Here is a 21,165-nt window from a genome sequence, read left to right as displayed (position 1 = left end):
TGAGGCTGTGCTTGAACACCTCTGATTCAGACGAGCTCACCGCCTCAAGGGAGTTTGTTTCATTTCAGATCATTCTAATTCTTTAGGATTTATTCATTTAAATTATTTATCCTTTTACCAACATCTCTCCAACCCAGAAGGTCTTTTTATATTGTGCCAAAATCTACCTCCTGCCAATATCCATTTATTGATCTTGGTTCAGTCCTCTGAAACTACAGTAAGTCCTTACTTAACATCATCAATAGGTTCTTGGAAACTGTGACTTTAAGAGAAACAACAAACCAATTTTACCATAGGCTAATTCATATAAACAAGTGTTAAGTTTCTATGGCATATTTCTGGTCACAAAAACATCGCCAAACTTAAATAAACAGGCGAGTCACGGTGGCTCGCACCTGTCATCCCAGCACTTTGGGAGGCTGGGGCTGGAGGATCACCTGAACCCTGGAGTTCCAGCCTACAATGCCACGATCGTGCCACTGCACTCCAGCCTGGGGTCACAGCAAGACCAGACACTTCTAATATTAAACATTGAAATAAATGTGAGCTATATATACATTTAAGAAAGATTAATAAAACAATATAATGCTTACCTGCTTATTTCAGTTCAGGGTCAAAGGTGGTTGGAGCTTATCCTCAAAGCTCAGAGCCAAGGTGGGAACTAACCCTGGACAGGATGCCTTCCTATGGCAGAGTGCACTCACACACACACACACACACACACACACACACACACACACTCACACCAAGACCATGTAGATATGACGATTCACCTAACGGGCACAATTTTGGGATGTGGGAGGAAAACCAGAGGACTGCAGAAAACCCATACAGTCATGGGAAGCACATGCAGACTCCACACAGAGTGGCTTTGCTGGGAATTCATTTATTTTTCTCATCAGTGTCATAATAAAACGATGTTGAATGAAACAGTGTTATTTGAGGATCTGCTGTACCTAAAGTAAACCTAACCTTTCTTCATGAATAGGCCTGAACTATTTGAAGACCGTTACAGTACCCTTTCCAAAATCATCCACCATCCTTAGAACCATTCTCGTCTCTTGCCATCCTGGCCCATCTTTTCTTCCAGTTGTTGATGTCCTTCTTAAAAAACATTCTGGATTTGGCTTGACTGACAGAGAACAAAGCAACCCTACTGCTATACTAATTTGTTGAAGACTTTGCATCCATCACTATGGAAATGTATTACTGATATTATATTTGACTCACTGTTACAACTTGCCCGATTACATGGTACCCTGATTCTATTTCCACCCCAGCCTTCACAGTCCTGAGAAATGCTTCCTACTTTTCTTTTGGTTATGTTGTTCACATTCACATGATCTGTCAGGAGTTGGCCAAAGATTTGGCAGGACTTAACAAGAAGGCTTGTTGGTATATTCCAGACACATTATCTGAGAAGACAGCACACCTACAAGTGTCCTCGCACAAAACACCACTGTGTCTATAATGCGTGACAGGCATTAGCTCCTTTCATAATCATACTTTAACCCAAATTTTCTCAAACCACTTACCACCTTTGGAAAAAAAATCTTTGTGGGCAGAGCTCATTGAAAAGGATAATTATACGTATTTTTTTCTTTTTTGGTCACATTTGCCATTTATATCCTTTTCTACATGGATTTCTCTCAACCTTTTGCCTTCTGTTTTTGTTTTTTTCCCAATATTCCATCTGTTTTGTCTAGGAACTCGTTACCTTCCCTGGTGTGTAGAGATGGAGAAGCACCCCAACTCCTGTATCATGTTCCTTGAGTGCACAAGTCACACTCAGGTGATATGCCCCTTTGGAGGGAAGCCAAACCATGTATGCCTGCAGTTTTCAGTCTTGCTGCTCTCCTTGCCACACTCTCTCCCATGCATCCCAGCTCTTCTTCTCCTCCTACTTTTCTTCTACATTACCTTAAAGAGCCCTTCTCATCTCCCTAATGCCTTTTCCTTTTGTTAGACAAACTCAAGTCTTTTAGGTCTAGAAGTTAGTAAACTTCAGAGTTCAGATCATTTTGGAGATAAGAGGAGACTTCCCCACTCTCTTACATTAAATTTGAACTGCTTTCTGTAAGCTTTATAGTAAATTGCTTTTAAAAAACAAAAATGTATATAGACCCTAAAGCCCAAAAAGGCTGATGACGCCAGAAGCTATTATTTGCTCACTACATACAGGGGAACAGCAAAATCAAGGTTTAACTTTCATGAAAGATGGTATAAACACTGTAAACCAGAAGGAAAGAAATTCAAATTAATTATTAAGTACCTGCCATCGAGATTACCTTATTTAACTTTCTTACTTTCTTAATAACTCTATATGGTGGAAATTATTATGAAGATTTTTACATACTAATGAGGAAATTCTGAGAGGTTAAGTAACTCACCTGAGAACTGAGATGGTAGTCCTTGCTTGCCTGGTTTCAAAGCTAGCTAAATTTTACCCTACTTGACCTCACTCACTTTGGAATGGCTATTAGCCAAGCTGCATGAACTCTATTAATGATACTCTAAAAAAATTTGTATTTTCATGGCCCCACAAAAATATGAGTAGGCTTAAAGGGTAGTGGCTTGACAAACCAGAAAACAATCTGAGTAGTTTAAAATGAATACTTCCCATCTTCTTTATAATTCATTTTTAAACTTTGAATTCACTTATAGATGAACTTGATATTTGTTCCTCTGAGCCTTATTTGACTACTGTATTTAAACTAAGAATCTGTTATTAAAAAACAGAGTAGCCTTTGTACACAACTATTCTTGTTATTAGAAAGAAGAATTAAACTAAAACCTAAAGAGTAAAATCTCTGGCAATGGCAGAAATTCTTAAATATCTAGTTCCCAGTTGATTCATTTAGTTATTTTAAGGTTGTTGGTATAAATTCCATAAATGTCCCAGGGCAAACTTTTGTCTTCTATTTTGTTTTCAAATAATTTCAACTTTTATTTTAGATTCAGGGGGTTACATGTGCAGATTGGTTACATGGGTATATTGCATGGTGCTGAGATTTGGGGTATGACTGATCCAAGGGAGACTTTTGAACAGTTTAGAATAACAAACTTACAGACCCTTGGGTTTTAAATTAACATTCGATTTATTAAAGTCACAGTTTTGTTCCTCAGGCCTTCAAGTCCAATTTTCACACCTTATTGGTCAATTTTTAAGTCTATAAGTATTTGAATAAAATAATAATTTTTTACCCAATATTTGATTAATGCTCTATTAATCTCAAAAAAAACACAAAAATTTTAAAAATAATTTCATGTAGGTAATTTATTAATTAGTTCAAACTACTTTCCTAAATTTAATACAATTAATTCTTCCAAGCATTTCTTTTTAAACAATTTTTTTGCCTGTGACACAGCCCTCAGGAGCTCCTGAGAACATATGCCCCCTTCCAAGCATTTTAAATGCCTGAAATGGCAAAGTCATAGCCCTAACATTCAAGTTAACATTTATGAAATAGCTGTCAGTCTTTGGAGCTAGGAAATGCTTTGCTATCTCTGAGAAACTGGCAGTTTTTTCCTTTCTGATATGAAATTACACAACCAACCATGTTTCTCTACTTGCTGTGGCTGCTAGGAGGCTCAGGGTCAAAATTAAAGCTCAGATGAAACATATACATTGACACTATTGGTCATGTTTGTTTTCTCTTTTTCACTGGAACTGATTTTCTATTTCAATTTATATTTTACTACTTTATTACCTATGACTCAAGTTCTTTTGAGAAGAAAAATATTATCAATTAAAATAAATCAGGAAATAGAACCTGAATGTTATTATCACTGGCTGCCCTTGGATAGTTAAGAGAATCCATAACTATCATTAAAAATCAATGCCTGCAGCTGCTAGGGAGACTATCTGTTAATAATATTGGGAGTGCTTCCACTGGGATACATTCCTCTAGCCCCCTTCTTAGTGAATTTCATAGTTTATGTTTTAATTCAGGCCATTCCATTTTTTTTCCAAATCTGATAAAAAGAAAAATTGCTGTAATTTTGCTGTGATGGGGTAACTCCATTTTATTTGTGTAGTTCTAATAAAACTTTAAAATTCATTGACTCAATAAGTATGTATCAAATGCTTACCATGGGCCAGGCATTCTTCTAGGCATTTAGGATTTATGTGCATATGCCAGGGGCGTGGGTGGGGTTATGGTGGAGGGGTAGGAGGTAGAGGAAGCAGAAAATAATTATCCACTCCTATTATAGTGGATTCTGCCTAAATAGTACAAAAGGTAACATATCCCTATGTATATAATATACAAACATGTTTTTGTTTGTTTGTTTTGTTTGTTTTTCAGATGGAGTCTCACTCTATCGCCCAGGCTGGAGTACAGTGGTGTGATCTTGGCTCACTGCAACCTCCGCCCCCTAGGTTCAAGCGATTCTCCTGCCTCAGCCTCCTGAGTAGCTGGGGTTACAGGCACACACCACCACGCCCAGCTAATTTTTGTATTTTTAGTAGAGACGGGGTTTCACCATGTTGATCAGGCTGGTCTCGAACTCCTGACCTCGTGATCCACCCACTTCGGCCTCCCAAAGTGCTGGGATATAAATATGTTTTAATAAACTGTGAAAAGCATTCATTTAGGTTAAGAATAACCTTTCTAAAATAGAGCTAAAAGTACATTATACAAAATATGTGGCAAAAGATAAAAGTTAATAAATTGGGGCCGGGCGCAGTAGCTCACGCCTGTAATCCCAGCACTTTGGAAGGCTGAGGCGGGTGGATCACCTGAGGTCAGGAGTTTGAGACCAGCCTGGCCAACATGGCGAAACCCCATCTCTACTAAAAGTATAAAAATTAGCTGGGTGTGGTGGTGGGCGCCTGTAATCCCAGCTACTCAGGAGGCTGAGGCAGGAGAATCGCTTGAACCTGGGAGGCAGAGACTGCAGTGAGCCGAGATTGCGCCGCTGCACTCCAACCTGGGCAACAGATTGAGACTCCATCTCTAAATAAATACATAAATAAATAAATAAATAAATATTGGAAAAATATATTAGCAATACAAATGACAAGCAAAGCCTTAATCTTACAAAATACATTTAGCTCCTGAAGATGGGTAACAGAAATACAAATAATACTATAAAAAATAAAAGAGGCAAGAATATGAACAGGCAGTTTGCTGCAGTGGGAATTGTACATGGCCAGTAAGCAAATGCAAAGATGCTCAATCCCTCTAGCAGTCAGGTCAATACATTCTTCACCCATCAGAGCTGCAGTAATTTATGAGGTTTGGAATAATCTATGCTGGTAAAACTATAGGAAAATGAGCACTTTCACACTTACTGGGTGACTATATAAAATAAAAAACTTTTTCATGCAGTAATCTTACAGTATATATTAAAATTTTAAATATCCACTTTGTGTCAGCAATTCCACCATTGGAAACCTCTCTAGTAAAATAAAAGTAACAACATAAAAGAATATTTTTACAAGTACTGGTGTAACTAAGTTTATTACAATTTATGGTTTATTACACTTTATGGTAGGGTGAAAACAGTGGCTATCAATCCAGGTGTTTTTATTGAATAAAATGTGTTCATATCATAGAGCAGTATGTTGTATTAAAATAGTAATTTCAATTTATATAATTTTTAACCTGGTGAGATGGCCATAATATATTAAGGTAAAAAATCCAAGTTTGCATATATGTGTTGTGTGTGTGTGTGTGCAATTTTATGTTAAAAATCTCATAAACACACATATATGATAGGTGTAAACTAGAGAAAAGTGAGAAAGGATATACTATCAGTTAACATTGATGAATTCAGTGTTTGGAATACAGGTAGATAGAATAGAGAGGCCTTTCACTTATACACCTCTGTGTACTGCTTGTGGAAACTAGCATAGTTTAGTAATAACGTTAATAATAATGATTAAAATGACAGCCAACATTTAATGAGAGTTTACCAGAGACTATTCTACGAAATCTTTTAATCTTGTTCAATTCCTGAAACAACCTCATGAGATGGTAATATTATCATCTTCACTGTTTTATAAATGAAGGAATGAGGCTCAGAGGGGTTGAAGTCACTTGCCCAAAGGTTGCACTTTTAATAAGCAGCAGACCAGAATATAAATCTGAGTGGTTTTATCCAATGAAAGATTATTAATGAAAAAATAATAAATTGAGTATCTGGAATTGGCATGTTTGGAAAGTTACAATTGCAAATACAGTAGGCATTTTTGCTCTATATTTTCATGATTTTAAATCATCAACTTTATTTTTTATCTATTTTTGAGACAGGGTCTTGCTCTGTCACCCAGACTGGAGTGCAGTGGTACCATCACAGCTCACTGCAGCCTCAACTTCCCAGGCCCAAACGATCCTCCCACCTCAGCCTCCTTAGTAGTTGTGACAACAGGTGCATGCCACCACACCCAGCTTTTTTTTTTTTTTTTTTAGTTTTTCCAGAGACATGGTGTTACTATATCACCCAGGCTGGTCTTGAACTCCTGAGCTCAAGTGAGCTTCCCACCTCAGACTCCCAAACTGTTGGGATTACAGAAATAAGCCACTGCACTTGGCAATCTCCAAGTTCATACATAACCTTAGGAAAATTAATTCATCTATGTCTTAACTTCCACATTGACCAAATATCTTTTATGGCAACAATAATAAGCCACATTATACTCCTTTGCACATATAGATTGATATAAAATATTGAACAGTTGTATATGCTATGTTCCAATAACTGCCAATAGCTATTAATTGTGTTCTAATGTGAATTAACTATACATGTAACTAGGCTGAAATAATAAACTTTACACATTTAAAAACTGTGAATGAAATCTTCTCTGAAGTTGTACATGGGCAGACTATGAGAGAGCTAAATGCATGCATGTAGGAATAGCAAGGCCTTCTACTTATCTACTAAACACAGCACTCTGCAGGTTTATCTTGATTCACTTGCCGGTGACAGTTATATACGTATATGTATATGAATATCTCAATTACATTACACTTAAACTTTCTAAAACTTTCCCTCCTTCCTGAAAACAATTATTGTTGGCTAAGGAATTTATTTTTAATGTGATTTTATATTCTACCAGGGCCTTATTATGGTAACAACTATGCATGGTCCAGATGTACTAAGGAGGCTATTTGTTCTAAGTGAAATACGTTCACTGAGTCCTGTGTCTAATTTCTGGTTGGCTATACTCTCAGTTAATACACTTTTGAGCAAAGGTGGATGTTAAGCTTTGACTATTCTCTGGTTTATGGTCTCTCCAAATCTTTGCTATCTGCTTCCCAAATACAAAATGATTTGTATAACTTTCGGAGGGTGCTAGGAAAAAAAAAAAGAAAAAAAACGAAGCAGCTTAACAGTTATTTAAAAAGTAGCTTCCTGGCTGGGGGCAGTGGCTCACACCTGTAATCCCAGCACTTCGGGAGGCCGAAGCTGGCGGATCATGTGAGGTCAGGAGATCGAGACCAGCCTAACCAACATGGTGAAACCCCGTCCCTACTAAAAACACAAAAATTAGCCAGGCATGGTGGCAGGCACCTACAATCCCAGCTACTTGGGAGACTGAGGCAGGAGAATCACTTGAACCTGGGAGGCAGAGGTTGCAGTGAGCTAAGATCACACCATCGCACTCCAGCCTGGGGCACAAGAGTGAGACTTCGTCTCAAAAAAAAAAAAAAGGAACTTCCTAAAAGAGACACTCAAATACAGTCCCTTTTTCTCATTTATGCCATGAACTAGTGTCCAAATCCCCTCCTTGGCAAGTCCCCTCACTGCTCCCCCATCCTCTGGATCTCTCAGCTCCACAACTACAAGGATAATTCCTGGCAGAGGACTTCTACCTCTAGGACACTATTTCAGCTGCATGGAAGTGTTTGAGCTGAATGGTCAGTGCTCAGTGTCATTAAATATTTCACATACAAATGCTGATTTCCTCTGTGTGTGTACATACTGGGCCATAATGTAAAATATACTTACTCCTTTTTTTATTTTTGAGACGGAGTTTTGTTCTGTCGCCCAGGCTGGAGTGCAGTGGCATGATCTCAGCTCACTATAGCACCCGGCTCACTGCAGCCCCTGACTCCCAGGTTCAAGCGATTCTCCTGCCTCAGTCTCCCGAAGCACTTGCCACCATGGCTGGCTAATTTTTGTATTTTTATTAGAGATGGGACTTCACCATGTTGGCCAGGCTGGTCTTGAACTCCTGACCTCAAGTGATTCACCCAGGCTGGTCTTGAACTCCTGACCTCAAGCGATTTGCCCACCTTGGGCTCCCAAAGTGCTGGGATTACAGGTGTAAGCCACCGCGCCTGGCCTAGGGTCATAAATTTTTAAAAAGTACACACTGGGCCAGCCATGATGTAAAATATATTTATTTCTGTGGGTCATAATTTTTTTAAAAGTTTGAAAGCCACAGTTTTCTAGGCAATAATGAGCATAGGAAGGAATGTTTTTAGACCACTGCTTCCTCAGGGAAAAGACCACCCTCACAGGCCTGAGGCTGAGTATTTTGTTGAATTTATATTTACATTGTTGAAGAAAAAAATAATTCAGGATACTTGTTAAAGACAGCAATAAAGACTTTAGTCAAGGAGAGACTATCCAATGGGGTCTTGCAGTGGGAGAGAGAGATTGGGCTCAACTATGAATACAAAGACAACTAGAGATCTGAAGCCAAGGAGAAGGATGGAGTCAGTGGATGGAAAATTACTAAGGGGAAATTTCCAGAATAAAGGAGGATTCTGGCTAAACCAATTTAATGAGATTATTGCTGAAGGCAGGCGAGGGTGCTAAGATATCGAGAACAGGGGATAAGGAATTTGATGAGATACCAAGTATGGTCAGATATTAAGGGTGAGGGGTTTTTACCCAACCGACCCAGCAGGATTCTTGCTAAAACCTGACTAAATGAACAAAGCTACTGAACTAAGGACAGAGTTCCAGGTCAGGACCTAGTCCGAAAGAGGATTTAGAGGAACCAGATTAAAGTTTGGTCAAAGGAGAGAGTCTTTGTCAATATTACCTCCCTAGCAAAACTAGCTTTCCACCGGGTATCACACTGAGGACTTTTGGTTGTTATCTTCAAATAGAAGAGAGCAGATGGAGGAGAAGCAAGCTCTTTCCAGATTCTTCTAAGGTCACCAATCTCATTCATGAGGGCTCCATATTTAATCCTAATTATCTCCCAAAGACCCTACCTTCTAATTTCTAATACCATCACACTAAGGGGTAGAATTTTTCCTTCCTTCCTTCCCTTCCTTCCTCCCTCTTTCCCCTCCCTCCCTCTCTTTTTTTTTTTTTTTTTGACAGGGTCTCACTCTGTTGCCCAGGCTGGAGTGCAGTGGCGCCATCTTGGCCCAATGCAACCTCCGCCTCCTGGGCTCAAGTGATCCTCCTGCCTCAGCCTCACAAGAAGCTGGGACTACAGGACGGCGCCACCACGTCGGCTAATTTTTGCAGAGCCTGGGTTTCACCATGTTGCCTAAACTGGTCTGGAACTGCTGGGCTCAAGTGATCCGCCCGCCTTGGCCTCCCAAAGAGCTGGGATAACAGGAGTGAGCCGCGCCCCGCGTAGAATTTCAACACATGAATGGGGAAGGGGGCAGAGAACACAAACATTCAGTCCATAACAGCCAGGGACTAGAAGACTTTGGTCCACCATAAAAAGCAGGACTTAAGTTTCATGGATACCAGTATTCCCACTTACCTATCTATAGGGTGGAGAATATTTAGGAATTTGCAGATTCATACTGATGGTAAGCATTATTATTATTATATATATATATTTTTTGAGACGGAGTCTTGCACTGTCGCCCGGGTTTGGAGTGCAATGGCGTGATCTCAGCTCACTGCAACCTCCACCTCCCGGGTTCACGCGATTCTCCTGCCTCAGCCTCGCGAGTAGCTGGGATTACAGGCGCCCGCCACCACACCTGGCTAATTTTTTTGTATTTTTAGTAGAGACCGGGTTTCACTATGTTGGCCAGACTGGTCTCGAACTCCTGACCTCCTGATCCGCCCGCCTGGGCCTCCCAAAGCATTATTTTTAATCTATGGTTCAGAGTCAGTGACATTGCCTCTCTGAAGCAGGTTTTCTAAATGAAAATGACAATGAAAGCCCCAATTCATAAGACTGCAAAATGTCTTCATTTATCTTGAACTGGGGGGAGGAGGGGACCTGAGGATAGAGACAGTATATACATAAATGCAAGAAGCACTTTTGAGCTTTCTATATTGTACACGATGGGGAAAAAGCATGTTGTTCAGGGATCTCTGGCTCATTTTATAAGATGGCGTAGACAATACCATGTAATTCTTTATTCGAATTGCTTTGTCTTGCTGCATGGCTTTGTCACCAGCTGATTTTGCAATTACTTTAACAAGCAAAGGAAATGCCAGTCAAGTTCAGCATCTGGGACCTCCTCACCATTGCAACATGTCAGGCCTCAGGCAGGAGACAAAAATGCCCAAGGCTGAGTGTGGAGCCCAGGTAAGAAGTGAGAGAATGGCTTTGAGCCTGGGGTGTAAGCATGCCTTGTTCCCAAGGCCAGTATTTACATGTGGGGTCACTTCCACCTTTGGTACAGTTAATCAGGCGCTGATTACGTTCCATGGCATCATCCTGACTTCAGGACTTTGTAGGAGAGCTGACTGAGGCAGGACACTGCTCAAGTGCATTTGACAATAAAATGCTTTGTGCAGCCAGATGTTAATTCCACTTGCCCTTACGCTTATGCTACACCGTAAGTGGGGCTGACCCTTATGGAGCTGGGCTTTTCTTCGCCCGGAGACTCTTGTCAGATAAGGCTTAGAACTCCGCCAACCACTTAGGCTTTTAGGCAAAACGCGATGCAACCCTAGAAGGCGGGTCACTGCTCTGCACCAGCTGCCAGCCAGAGAGACAACAAATAAAAATGGAAGATCCTTCTCTGTGAGAAAACAGGCCTCGGACTCAAAGCGGGGGGCCTGAGGGGAAGGTGAGCAAAGAAAGGCAAGGCGAGGGCGCTGCTTCAAGAAGCCGGGTTCATTCAAACCCCGAGGACAGCAAACCCCGCCTCCCCACGCCGCCGCCCGCTCAATCGCCGAGCGCTCCGGGTGTGAGCTCGCCCCGCGGGGAGCGGCTTGGAGCCAAGGAGGCGGCGGCAGAGGTGGTTTGGCCAGCCGCGCGCGGCGGATAGGCCCAGGCAAACAACACCCATTCCCCCTCCTCCTCGCTCAGTTCAACTCCCACTCGGCCCCGGCCACGCCCTGCCGCCACCGCCCCCTCGGGCAGCTTTCCGCTCGGCAGCCAGGCCTCGGTCGGGGGCGGGAGAGAGGCGGTGCCTCCAAGAAGGCACCGCGGCCGCCGGAAACTACGAGTACCGACAGCCTTCGCGGTAGTGCCCCCCCCTCCCCCCCTTTCTCCCACCACTCAGCGCGCGTCACCCTGGGCTCAGCCAATGGAGACCGAGTCAGGGAAAAAGGGCGCCCGGGTCCGGATGCGCCTCAGGAAAGCCATGCTCCCTGCGCGGGGGCAGCGGGCAGTTCACCCAGCGCGCCGAGCTGTCGGTGGTCCGCGCGCGCCCACGTCCGCCGCTCTCGCTTGCCTGGAACAAGGGCCCTACTTTTTTCTTTAGTGGCAATTGGAGGGATTGCTGGAGGGGGTTTTTGAGTGGAGGGCGCTGGGAAATGAGTAGGGGGCGGGATATCCTGAGACAACAAGTTTGGCTGTATGGAGGGCCTACCGGCAGCGCTCCTGAGCTAGAACGCCGAGAGAAAGAGCGCCAGAGGAGCCAGGGAGGAGGACAAGAGCTGCTAAAAGAATAACCCCGAGAAAGGGGGTGGAGAGGAGGCGGCCCCAGCGCCCCGGCCCCCGGCAGGTCGGCGGCCAATCCGCTGGGGGAAGGGGTGGAGAGTCGGAGGCTCCGGCGGAGAGAGGCCGAGGGGGGTGGGGAGTCGGCCGGGCTCGCACCGCCCTGGCCCCGCCCCCGACCCGCGCCGCCGCCCGCGCCGCGCGCCGCCGCTGTCAATCAAGGGCGAGTCAGCCGGGCTCGGGCGGAGAGAGGAGCTGCTACGCCACAGCCCAGCGGCGGCCATTCGCGGAAAAAGAGGCAGAGCCTGTGCCAGCTACAGCCTCCTCCGAGCCACCGCGGGCGGGCGGGACCGGCCTCTCCTCCCGCCTCGCCCCCACCCCCACCCACCTCTATTCCAGTGTCTCCGTCTGAGGGTTTGTCCTGTTAATGCGGGATGAGCGGTACGTATTCTCCACCCCCCTCAGTCTCCTTCGCCGCCTCCCTCTCTCCCTCCCTCCCCAGACCCTGCTCGGTTCTCCCCCCTCCCCCGGGGCCGCTGAGATGCTTTAAGGGGAGGAGGAGAGGGCGGGAGGGAATCAGGGGGAGGGAAGGAGGGTTGTGTTTTGTCTTAATGTCTGAGAGAGAACAACCTCCTTCTGGGTGTTGCTCTGGAGCCGATGGGTCGGGTTTCAAACCACGTTTTGTGATATCCCCCTCCTCCCTTCCCTCCTTCTCCCCCACCCCCTGCCGGTGTGCGTGGATCGCGGGTTTGTGGAGATTAATGTTCGGGGGGAGGGGGGAGAAGAGGAGAGGAAGAAGACGAATAATAATAATCCTAATAACCTGTTGTCGTGTGTGTGTGGTGGGGGGCTTGTTGCAGATCAGAAGAAGGAGGAGGAGGAGGAGGCGGCAGCGGCAGCGGCGATGGCTACAGAAGGAGGGAAAACCTCTGAGCCAGAGAATAACAATAAAAAACCCAAAACCTCAGGCTCCCAGGTAAAAGCAAACAAATAAAAAAAATTCATCACGACACATTAGGAGAGAGAGGGAGTTATGCCTTTTAAATGTCCAGAAGTAACAGAGTAAAAATGTTTATCCACTGAAAGCATCTTTCTGAGAGTGTGGAACTTAAATTGTAAATTCATCAAGATTTCACCTCTTTGAGGGTATAACGCTGTTTAAAATTACATCAGGAATTCAGACTATAAGAAAACGGTGTGTGTGTTCCCAAGGGCATTTTGAGTTTAGGAACATAACACTTTACAAAGTTTTAAAGAAATTTCCTTTTATTTAAACTTGATATTATAGGACTTGCTTCCTTATTCATATAGTTCTTATCTACTTTTGTTCGTATTTCTTTTTGATTTCTGCTGCTTCCTAAATTGATATGTAGGGCTGTCAAAGTAAGTAACCCCTGGCAACTACTGGCCTCCACTAAATCCGCCCACTTTTTTTTCCCCCCCCCTCTCCTTTACCGTCCCATTTTGGGTAGGACTCTCAGCCCTCTCCTCTGGCTTTACTGGCAGCTACTTGCAGCAAAATAGGGACTCCTGGTGAAAATCAAGCAACTGGACAACAACAAATTATTATAGATCCAAGTCAAGGATTGGTGCAACTTCAAAATCAACCACAACAGCTAGAACTGGTAACAACGCAACTTGCTGGAAACGCTTGGCAACTTGTTGCCTCCACTCCTCCTGCTTCAAAAGAGAATAACGTTTCTCAACCAGCCTCTAGTTCGTCTAGTTCTTCCAGCAGTAATAACGGGAGTGCATCTCCTACAAAAACTAAATCAGGTAATTCTTCCACCCCTGGTCAATTTCAAGTCATACAAGTACAAAATCCAAGTGGTAGTGTACAGTACCAAGTAATTCCACAACTTCAGACAGTGGAAGGTCAACAAATTCAAATCAATCCAACTAGTAGTTCATCTCTACAGGATTTGCAGGGTCAAATTCAGCTCATTTCTGCAGGTAATAATCAAGCTATACTCACAGCTGCTAATAGGACAGCTTCTGGGAATATTCTTACTCAAAACCTGGCAAATCAGACAGTTCCAGTCCAAATTAGACCTGGTGTTTCAATACCACTGCAGTTACAGACTCTTCCTGGTACTCAGGCTCAAGTTGTAACAACCCTACCAATTAACATTGGAGGAGTGACTCTAGCTTTGCCAGTGATAAACAACGTGGCTGCCGGAGGAGGGACTGGGCAGGTTGGCCAGCCTGCTACTGCTGCTGATAGTGGGACTTCCAATGGGAATCAGTTAGTTTCCACACCCACCAACACCACTACTTCTGCCAGTACTATGCCGGAATCTCCCTCCTCCTCCACTACCTGCACAACCACTGCTTCAACGTCTTTGACAAGCAGTGACACATTAGTGAGCTCAGCAGATACGGGCCAGTATGCAAGCACATCAGCCAGTAGTTCTGAACGCACCATTGAAGAATCTCAAACACCTGCTGCTACTGAGTCTGAAGCCCAGAGCTCCAGTCAGCTTCAGCCTAATGGAATGCAGAATGCACAGGATCAATCAAATTCTCTTCAGCAGGTGCAAATTGTAGGCCAACCTATCTTACAGCAGATCCAGATCCAACAGCCTCAGCAACAGATCATTCAGGCTATTCCACCACAGTCGTTTCAACTCCAGTCAGGGCAGACGATTCAGACCATTCAGCAGCAGCCTTTGCAGAATGTTCAACTTCAAGCAGTAAATCCGACTCAGGTGCTTATCAGGGCTCCAACTTTAACACCTTCAGGGCAAATCAGTTGGCAAACTGTACAGGTTCAGAATATTCAGAGTCTTTCAAATTTGCAAGTTCAGAATGCTGGGTTATCCCAACAATTAACCATCACCCCAGTGTCTTCAAGTGGTGGCACAACTCTTGCTCAGATTGCTCCTGTGGCTGTTGCTGGTGCCCCAATAACTTTGAATACTGCCCAGCTTGCATCAGTGCCTAACCTTCAGACAGTGAGCGTTGCCAACCTGGGTGCTGCAGGTGTTCAAGTGCAGGGAGTTCCCGTTACAATCACTAGTGTTGCAGGTAAGTTTTGACATCCTTTTAAGTACCTTTTAAATAGTTTTTCATAATAATTACTGCTTTTCTCTGCTAATACTTAGGTTTGACGTAGACCTCTGAAGTAAACACACAATCATAAGGAACCAGAAATAGGAATATTATACTAACAAACATAGCTCTGTAGTAATGAATGTGACATGTTCACTTTTGTAGATTTTATAATGTGTTAAATTTGTTAGTTTTTTTAAAAGTATTATTTTATGGGACAGAGCTTTCTGATTAGAATCATAATTGCTTTCTGTAATTTAGTGGTCTTATTTGAGTACATTCCAACTCTTCAGAAAGAACCCTAGTCGAAATGATATTTATCTCTTCTTTGAGGGAAAGTAGTTTTAAACTGAATTGGTATATATAATTGTGAGTCTGTTGAACTTTTAATTCTGTGGTGTAATAAGACTAACTTTTTTTAGTGGAAGTTATTTCTCAAGCTTCAGCATCTTGTCGCCCATGCTTTTGTATTTTATTACACTGGTTTTAAACTAGATACTGACGCAGTTGAGAGATAATTTTAAGTTGTAAATTGTTTGGTTAACTTTTATGCCTACTTTTATGCTAATATCAGGATTTGAATGAATAATCCTTCATTTATAAAATTATATTTAATTAAATCTTATGGTCATTGTGTGATTTGTAGATGGTTACTGTAAGGTTGGTGGAAAGCAATGAAAAATGTTGACAGTAAAATGTCACTAATTTGAATTAATTGTGGTAAAGTTATTTTTAAACCAATTGTAAAAGCAGTTGTTATTTGTTATGCATATAAATAGTTACTTCTAAAGTACTTGGGAAGTAGTTTTAATCTTTTTTGGACCAGTCTTATTGTACCTAATAACTTTTGTTTTCTAGTAATTAAACCCTTTTCATTGATTCTGATTTAACGAAAACCTCGTTATGTTTTAGTGCCTTTGATACTTCCAGACCTTGTTAGTTAAATATTTCTATTTTGATAATCTGAGATAAATAAGTTTATCACTTTTGAATGATCTTTCTTGAAACAAGTTGCAGAAAAATTACGCTAGGGTTCTTCTTTTATGGTTAATACCTAAAGTAGGCATATATGTGTAAAATCGTAAATTGTCAGATAAAGCCTTATGATTCAGGAGAACCTAGATTATATTTTTTATCTAGATACCAGTGCTTCTAGGCCAGCGCTATCCAGCAGAACTTTCTGTGATGTTGGAAATGTTTATGTTTTCTATCTACCTAGCTGCATGTGGCTGTTAAGCAGTTAACTGTGTGTGGGCAACTGAGGAACTGAATTTTAAATTTTATTTAATTTTAAGTAGCCACATGTGGCTAGTGGCAAGCACAGTCATCTAGTTAGTGTTTTGATTGTGGTACTTTTTCTCCTAAAACTATTACAGCGTAATTACATAAATGTTTCTCTGGGTTACAATCCTTAACTTGCTTTGTTTCTACTCCTTTGCTAAAAACTTTGACAATAATTGTAGTATTTCAGAAAAGTGTTTTTGGTGGGTTGAATGACAGTTTGCATTGTCAAAGCAGAAGTTATTTCACTTCCATTTCATCTTGCTTATTCAGCATTAGTGAGTTGTGATTAATTAAGAGAATTGAGTAACTTGTAATTTAGGTTAGAAGTAATCAGTTTTTCTGCTCTCTAGTTGATAACTTTTGCAATCCAGAGGTTTTCCCTTAGCCATTGTGAGGGCAAAGAAATGTTTTGGCCACCCAAACTTAGATTAACTTGAATGGTGCATTAAAATAAACACAGGATCCAGTTTTTGGTACTGTAAGTTTTGAATTGTGGGGGTCAAGGGATTTGCCTTTCAAACAAACTTTCCAGGTGGTTCTAAAACTCACTGAAGTGGCTGGGTGTGGTGGCTCATCCCTGTAATCCCAACACTTTGGGAGGCCAGGGTGGGAGGACTGCTTGAGCCCACTAGTTCAAGACCAGCCTGGGCAACATAGGGAGACCCCGTCTCTACAAAAAATTAAAAAAAATTAGCTGGGTGTGGTAGCACACCTGTGGTCTCAGCTTCTTGGGAGGCTGAAGTAGGAGGATCGCTTGTGCCCAGGGGATCCAGGCTGCAGTGAGCTGTGATTGCCTCACTGTACTCCCACCTGAGTGACAGAGTGAGACCCTCTCTCAAACAAACAAACTCACTGAAGTTTGACAATCAAGTGTCTGGTCATCAGCAGTGAACCAGAAGACAGAATATGGAAGCAGGTGGGGGTGTTGAGCTAGTTCATTTGTGCCTCAGAGAATAGATTTCGGTGGCAACTACAACTTTTCAGTTTTTGTTTCACAAGTGTATATTGAGATGGCTACTGTATGCTGAACACTGCCAATAGGTATGGTTATTCCTTCATTTTCAGGGATAATTTTTTCACTTAAAGGATTTACATGATTTGGGTGGTTCTGTTTTAAGTATAGGAGGAAATTTGAACTCTACATAGTTGGATTTTTTCCCCCTGAAACCAAAGATTTAAAATTTTATCGATGTTGTTTATGTTCTAATAAATATGCTCAATCCTTTTAAAAAGACAGCAGTCTGACAAAGACCAGAAATGTACCTTGCTTGATGTCTGCAAGTCAATACAGTTAATCTAGGCCTAGTTTGCAGATTTTTACCCCATTGCCTAGCATAGTAGGTGCTTGACAAATGCTCTTTGAACTAAGGTATAAAAGATGATGGAGAAAATAGCACTTTGTAATTAGGAGCAATACCTTGGAATGGTTTTAATGAAGCTATGAAACAACTTTGTTTTCATTAATTTCTTTTGGCTTTGCATTTTTAAGACACTAAGAGTGGGCCGGGTGTGGTGGCACATGCCTGTATCCCAGTACTTTGGGAGGCTAATGCAGGTGGATCACCTGAGGTCGAGAGTTGGAGACCGGCCTGACCAACATGGAGAAACCCTGTCTCTACTAAAAATATACAATTAGCTGGGCATGGTGGCACATGCCTGTAGTCCCAGCTACTCAGGAGGCTGAGGCAGGAGAATCACTTGAACCCAGGAGGTGGAGTTTGCAGTGAGCCGAGATCGCTCCATTGCACTCCAGCCTGGGCAACAGGAATGAAACTCCATCTCAAAAAAAAAGAAAAAAAAGACACTAAGAGTGACACCAGGAACTTTATTGTCTTGACAAGGGAGAGAAGGAGCAATAAGTACCCATATCGCCCTGTTATAAATGAGCCCTGAAAGTTCAGATCTTTTACTTTGTGTCCCCATTCATCTGTAAGTACTTTCTTGGTCGGTTCATGTTGTTCCCAAGGAGAATGGTATTGTTTAATTTGTGGGGAAAATTTTGCTCGAAATTTTTATGACAAGCCTTGAAAAATTAGTAGCTTTGACGGAATGTAATTGCTAGCTCAAGGACAATGAGCTAAAACTCTCCACCATCCACTATTCTCATTTTACTCTTTAGGAGATTAAGGGAAGTCTAGATGATATGAACAGAAAAAAAGTAAAATCATACAAGGTAAATCTAATGAAACCAGTACTTGAAGTTGGGGAGCTTCATACTTAGTTTTATGAAATGAGAATGTTAGCGACAACCTAGGGGGATCCTCTTCCCATTGATAATGTGTTCAGTATAATATGTTTCTGTGCTTTGGTCTCAGCTGTAAATCCTGACCTTCATGCTGAGCATTAGTTAGAATTGTAGTAGGAACTAAATATGTGTATGCTCTGCATACTTTTTGTTTCGTTATTGGGATTCTAAATTTGACTTAAAATTTTTCTACTTTTACTTTTTAAAAAAAATAGATTTAGGGGATGCAAGTGCGGTTGTGTTACATGGATATACTGCACAGTGGAGAAGTCTGGGATTTTAGTGTACCCATTGCTGAAATAGTGAACCTTGTACCCGATAGGTATTTTTTCCACCCTCACCCTGCCCTCCACCTTTTGTAGTCCCCAGTGTCTGTTATTCCACCTGTATGTCCATGTGTAATCATTTTTTTTTTAGCTCCCACTTGTAAGTGTGAACATGCTGAGTTTGACTTCAAAGGAAAAGCAGAAACCTTACTTTAAGCTCAAAGACAACTAATTGTACCTCTGGCTTAAGCTCCTTTATTTTAACTAAGTGAGGAGAGTTAACTACCTGTTTTCACAATGTTTTCTAGTAGTCAAAGAGCCCTAAATAAAGTGAATTTCAGGTGTTACATTTCCTTAAAGAATTTAGAGCTATGTAGGAACAATTGATATCTGAATCTGTAACTAACTTGGGTGGTCCACAATGTGACTTATTTTTGGCAGTAATCATCATATGTAGTAACAGAGATCATACTGTAGGCCTTTTGATTGATGAATGAATATTTCTTTGTCAATTTTAGTGGAAATTAACAATTTTATGCTGGTTCTCCCACAGAGGAAGTTCAGACTTAATAATAAGATACTGCTGACCTTTCAAGAACTTGACTCTCTTACCTAATTTCTTTACTTCTCCAAGGAATTAAAATATGAAACCTGGGGATATAATATGAAACCAGAAATAGGAGGACCAATTCTTCATTATTGGTAAAAATAGGTACCAAAGAAAATAATTAAAATTTATATTTAATTTTAAAACTGAATTCAGTCCAGTAAAATTAACTTCTTACACTGATCTTTTTTTCCAGAGCTACTAAAGGTGGAAAATTGGCTTGAGGTTTAATACAAATATGGCTTTCCTTTGCCATATATGTTTTATTAATTTGGATTTCCCTAATGGGCATCCGTATATATACATACTCGTGTACTGCTGTGTTTGGCTAGTCTTTTTTCAGAGGAGTCAGATTTACTCCAGTAATCTTATTTCTTTAAAATCTTCTAATACTGTTTGTTATAGATTGGAATTCATTATTAGAAACTTAAATCTTGTATTCAATACAAATGACTTAGGTTCTGAATTACCAAGCTGGCTTTACCTATTGAATGATTTTTCCATGGAAGATGAAAAGTACTCAATGTAGAGCCACATTAATTTTTTAAAAGGGCATTTTTTTTTTAAAGAAGGATTTCAGGATAGATTAGCAAAGGAAAATAGAGTTTTTTGTTTGTTTGTTTGTTTGTTTGCATTTGAGATGGAGTCTCTTTCTGTTGCCCAGGCTGGAGTGCAGTGGCACGATATCTATTCACTGCAACTTCAGCCTCCTGGGTTCAAGTGATTCTCTGGCCTCAGCTTCCCAAGTAGCAGGGACTACAGGCACATGTCACCACGCCTGGCTAATTTTTGTATTTTTAATAGAGATGGAGTTTTGCCATGTTGGCCAGGCTGGTCTCGAACTCTTGACCTCAGGTGATCTCCCCACGTCAGCCTACCAAAGTGCTGAGATTACAGGCGTGAGGCACCGTATCTGGCTGAAAATAGAGTTTTAATCACCTGCTTTTCAAATTCTGAATCAGGGAATATATAATGAGTAATACTTAGGGAATATTGGGGCAAGCATGAAAGCAGGTTAAGAATATTGGGGCAGGCATGAAAGCACTCACAGCTCTAAATTTGCTTAATCAAGAAGGAAGATAGGGAATGGTGCTACGCATAGATCTTGTAGAAATAACAGACTTACAAAATGATAGAATTGTAGGTGGAAAGAATCTTGGAGATTATGGCTCAGCAGTTGTAACCTTTTGATACTGCTGCTAAAGTCTATTTATAAAGGCATTTTGTGTTTTTACTGTTTGAAGTGAAAGCAGAAATATGGGTCGAAGATTCTGCACTGCTACATTAAGTACTTGGGGGTGACACAGTAAGGATTGACAGTAATGGGGGAACCTGGCCTAATATCAGACTGTACACATATATGTGCTCTTCTGTACTTTCCTGATGCGGGTTTGAGTTAAGATTGGATGTTCATAATGCTTGTCATTTTGCTACCTAGTGAATGAGCAAATTGTGGCAAGGGAAACCTGTTGAACCACAGATTGCTTATTTAAGTATATGGTGAGATGAGGGCTTAATGAAATTGTAGTTACTAAGGTAACTTAAAAATAAATGAGCCTCTTTCTCCCACCCTCTTTCCTTAGCCCTATTTTAGAAATGAAGAAATTGAAGCCCAGAAAGGTTAAATGACCTTCTTATATTTGATGGCAAAGTGAGGGCTAGAATCTTGACTTCTCCTCCAGTTGTCTTTCTACTGCATTTCTGGGTTTGCTTTTTGGAAGTCAAGACGATAAAAATGGATGTTATCCTAGGGTCAGAAGGAACTTTCAGATTCAGTTTCAGGCTAGTATCAATAACTTAAAATTTATGCTGCATGGTAAAAGGTGTCAGAAAATTTAGCATGAATAACACCTCAATTTTTTAAAACATTCTTAACTTCAGACAAATGAGCTTGATAACCGTCCTTAGCAAAGTCCTTGAATGAATTATTGAGTAGTTGGCT

The 21,165-nt window shown here is 41.5% G+C and overlaps 1 protein-coding gene across 2 annotated transcripts in view; it reads left to right on the top strand.

Moving 5' to 3' along the window:
- Positions 1-11,497: 11,497 nt before the first annotated feature.
- SP4 (Sp4 transcription factor) overlaps positions 11,498-21,165 on the top strand; it is an 87,094-nt gene continuing 77,426 nt past the window's right edge. Inside the window, exons 1-3 of one of the 2 annotated variants that reach the window (XM_063667482.1) lie at positions 11,498-12,211; positions 12,636-12,746; positions 13,243-14,797. In XM_063667482.1, coding sequence (XP_063523552.1) covers positions 12,675-12,746; positions 13,243-14,797 — 1,627 coding nt within the window. In that variant the 5' untranslated portion in view covers positions 11,498-12,211; positions 12,636-12,674. Of the gene's footprint in view, positions 12,212-12,630; positions 12,747-13,242; positions 14,798-21,165 lie in introns of both variants that reach the window. The other variant, XM_054495898.2, reaches the window with a different exon arrangement.

Source organism: Pongo pygmaeus, chromosome 6, assembly GCF_028885625.2.
Source record: "Pongo pygmaeus isolate AG05252 chromosome 6, NHGRI_mPonPyg2-v2.0_pri, whole genome shotgun sequence".
NCBI classification, from domain to species: Eukaryota; Metazoa; Chordata; class Mammalia; order Primates; family Hominidae; genus Pongo; species Pongo pygmaeus.
Note: the sequence above shows the minus strand (reverse complement) of the source record. Positions and strands in the feature narration are given on the sequence as shown.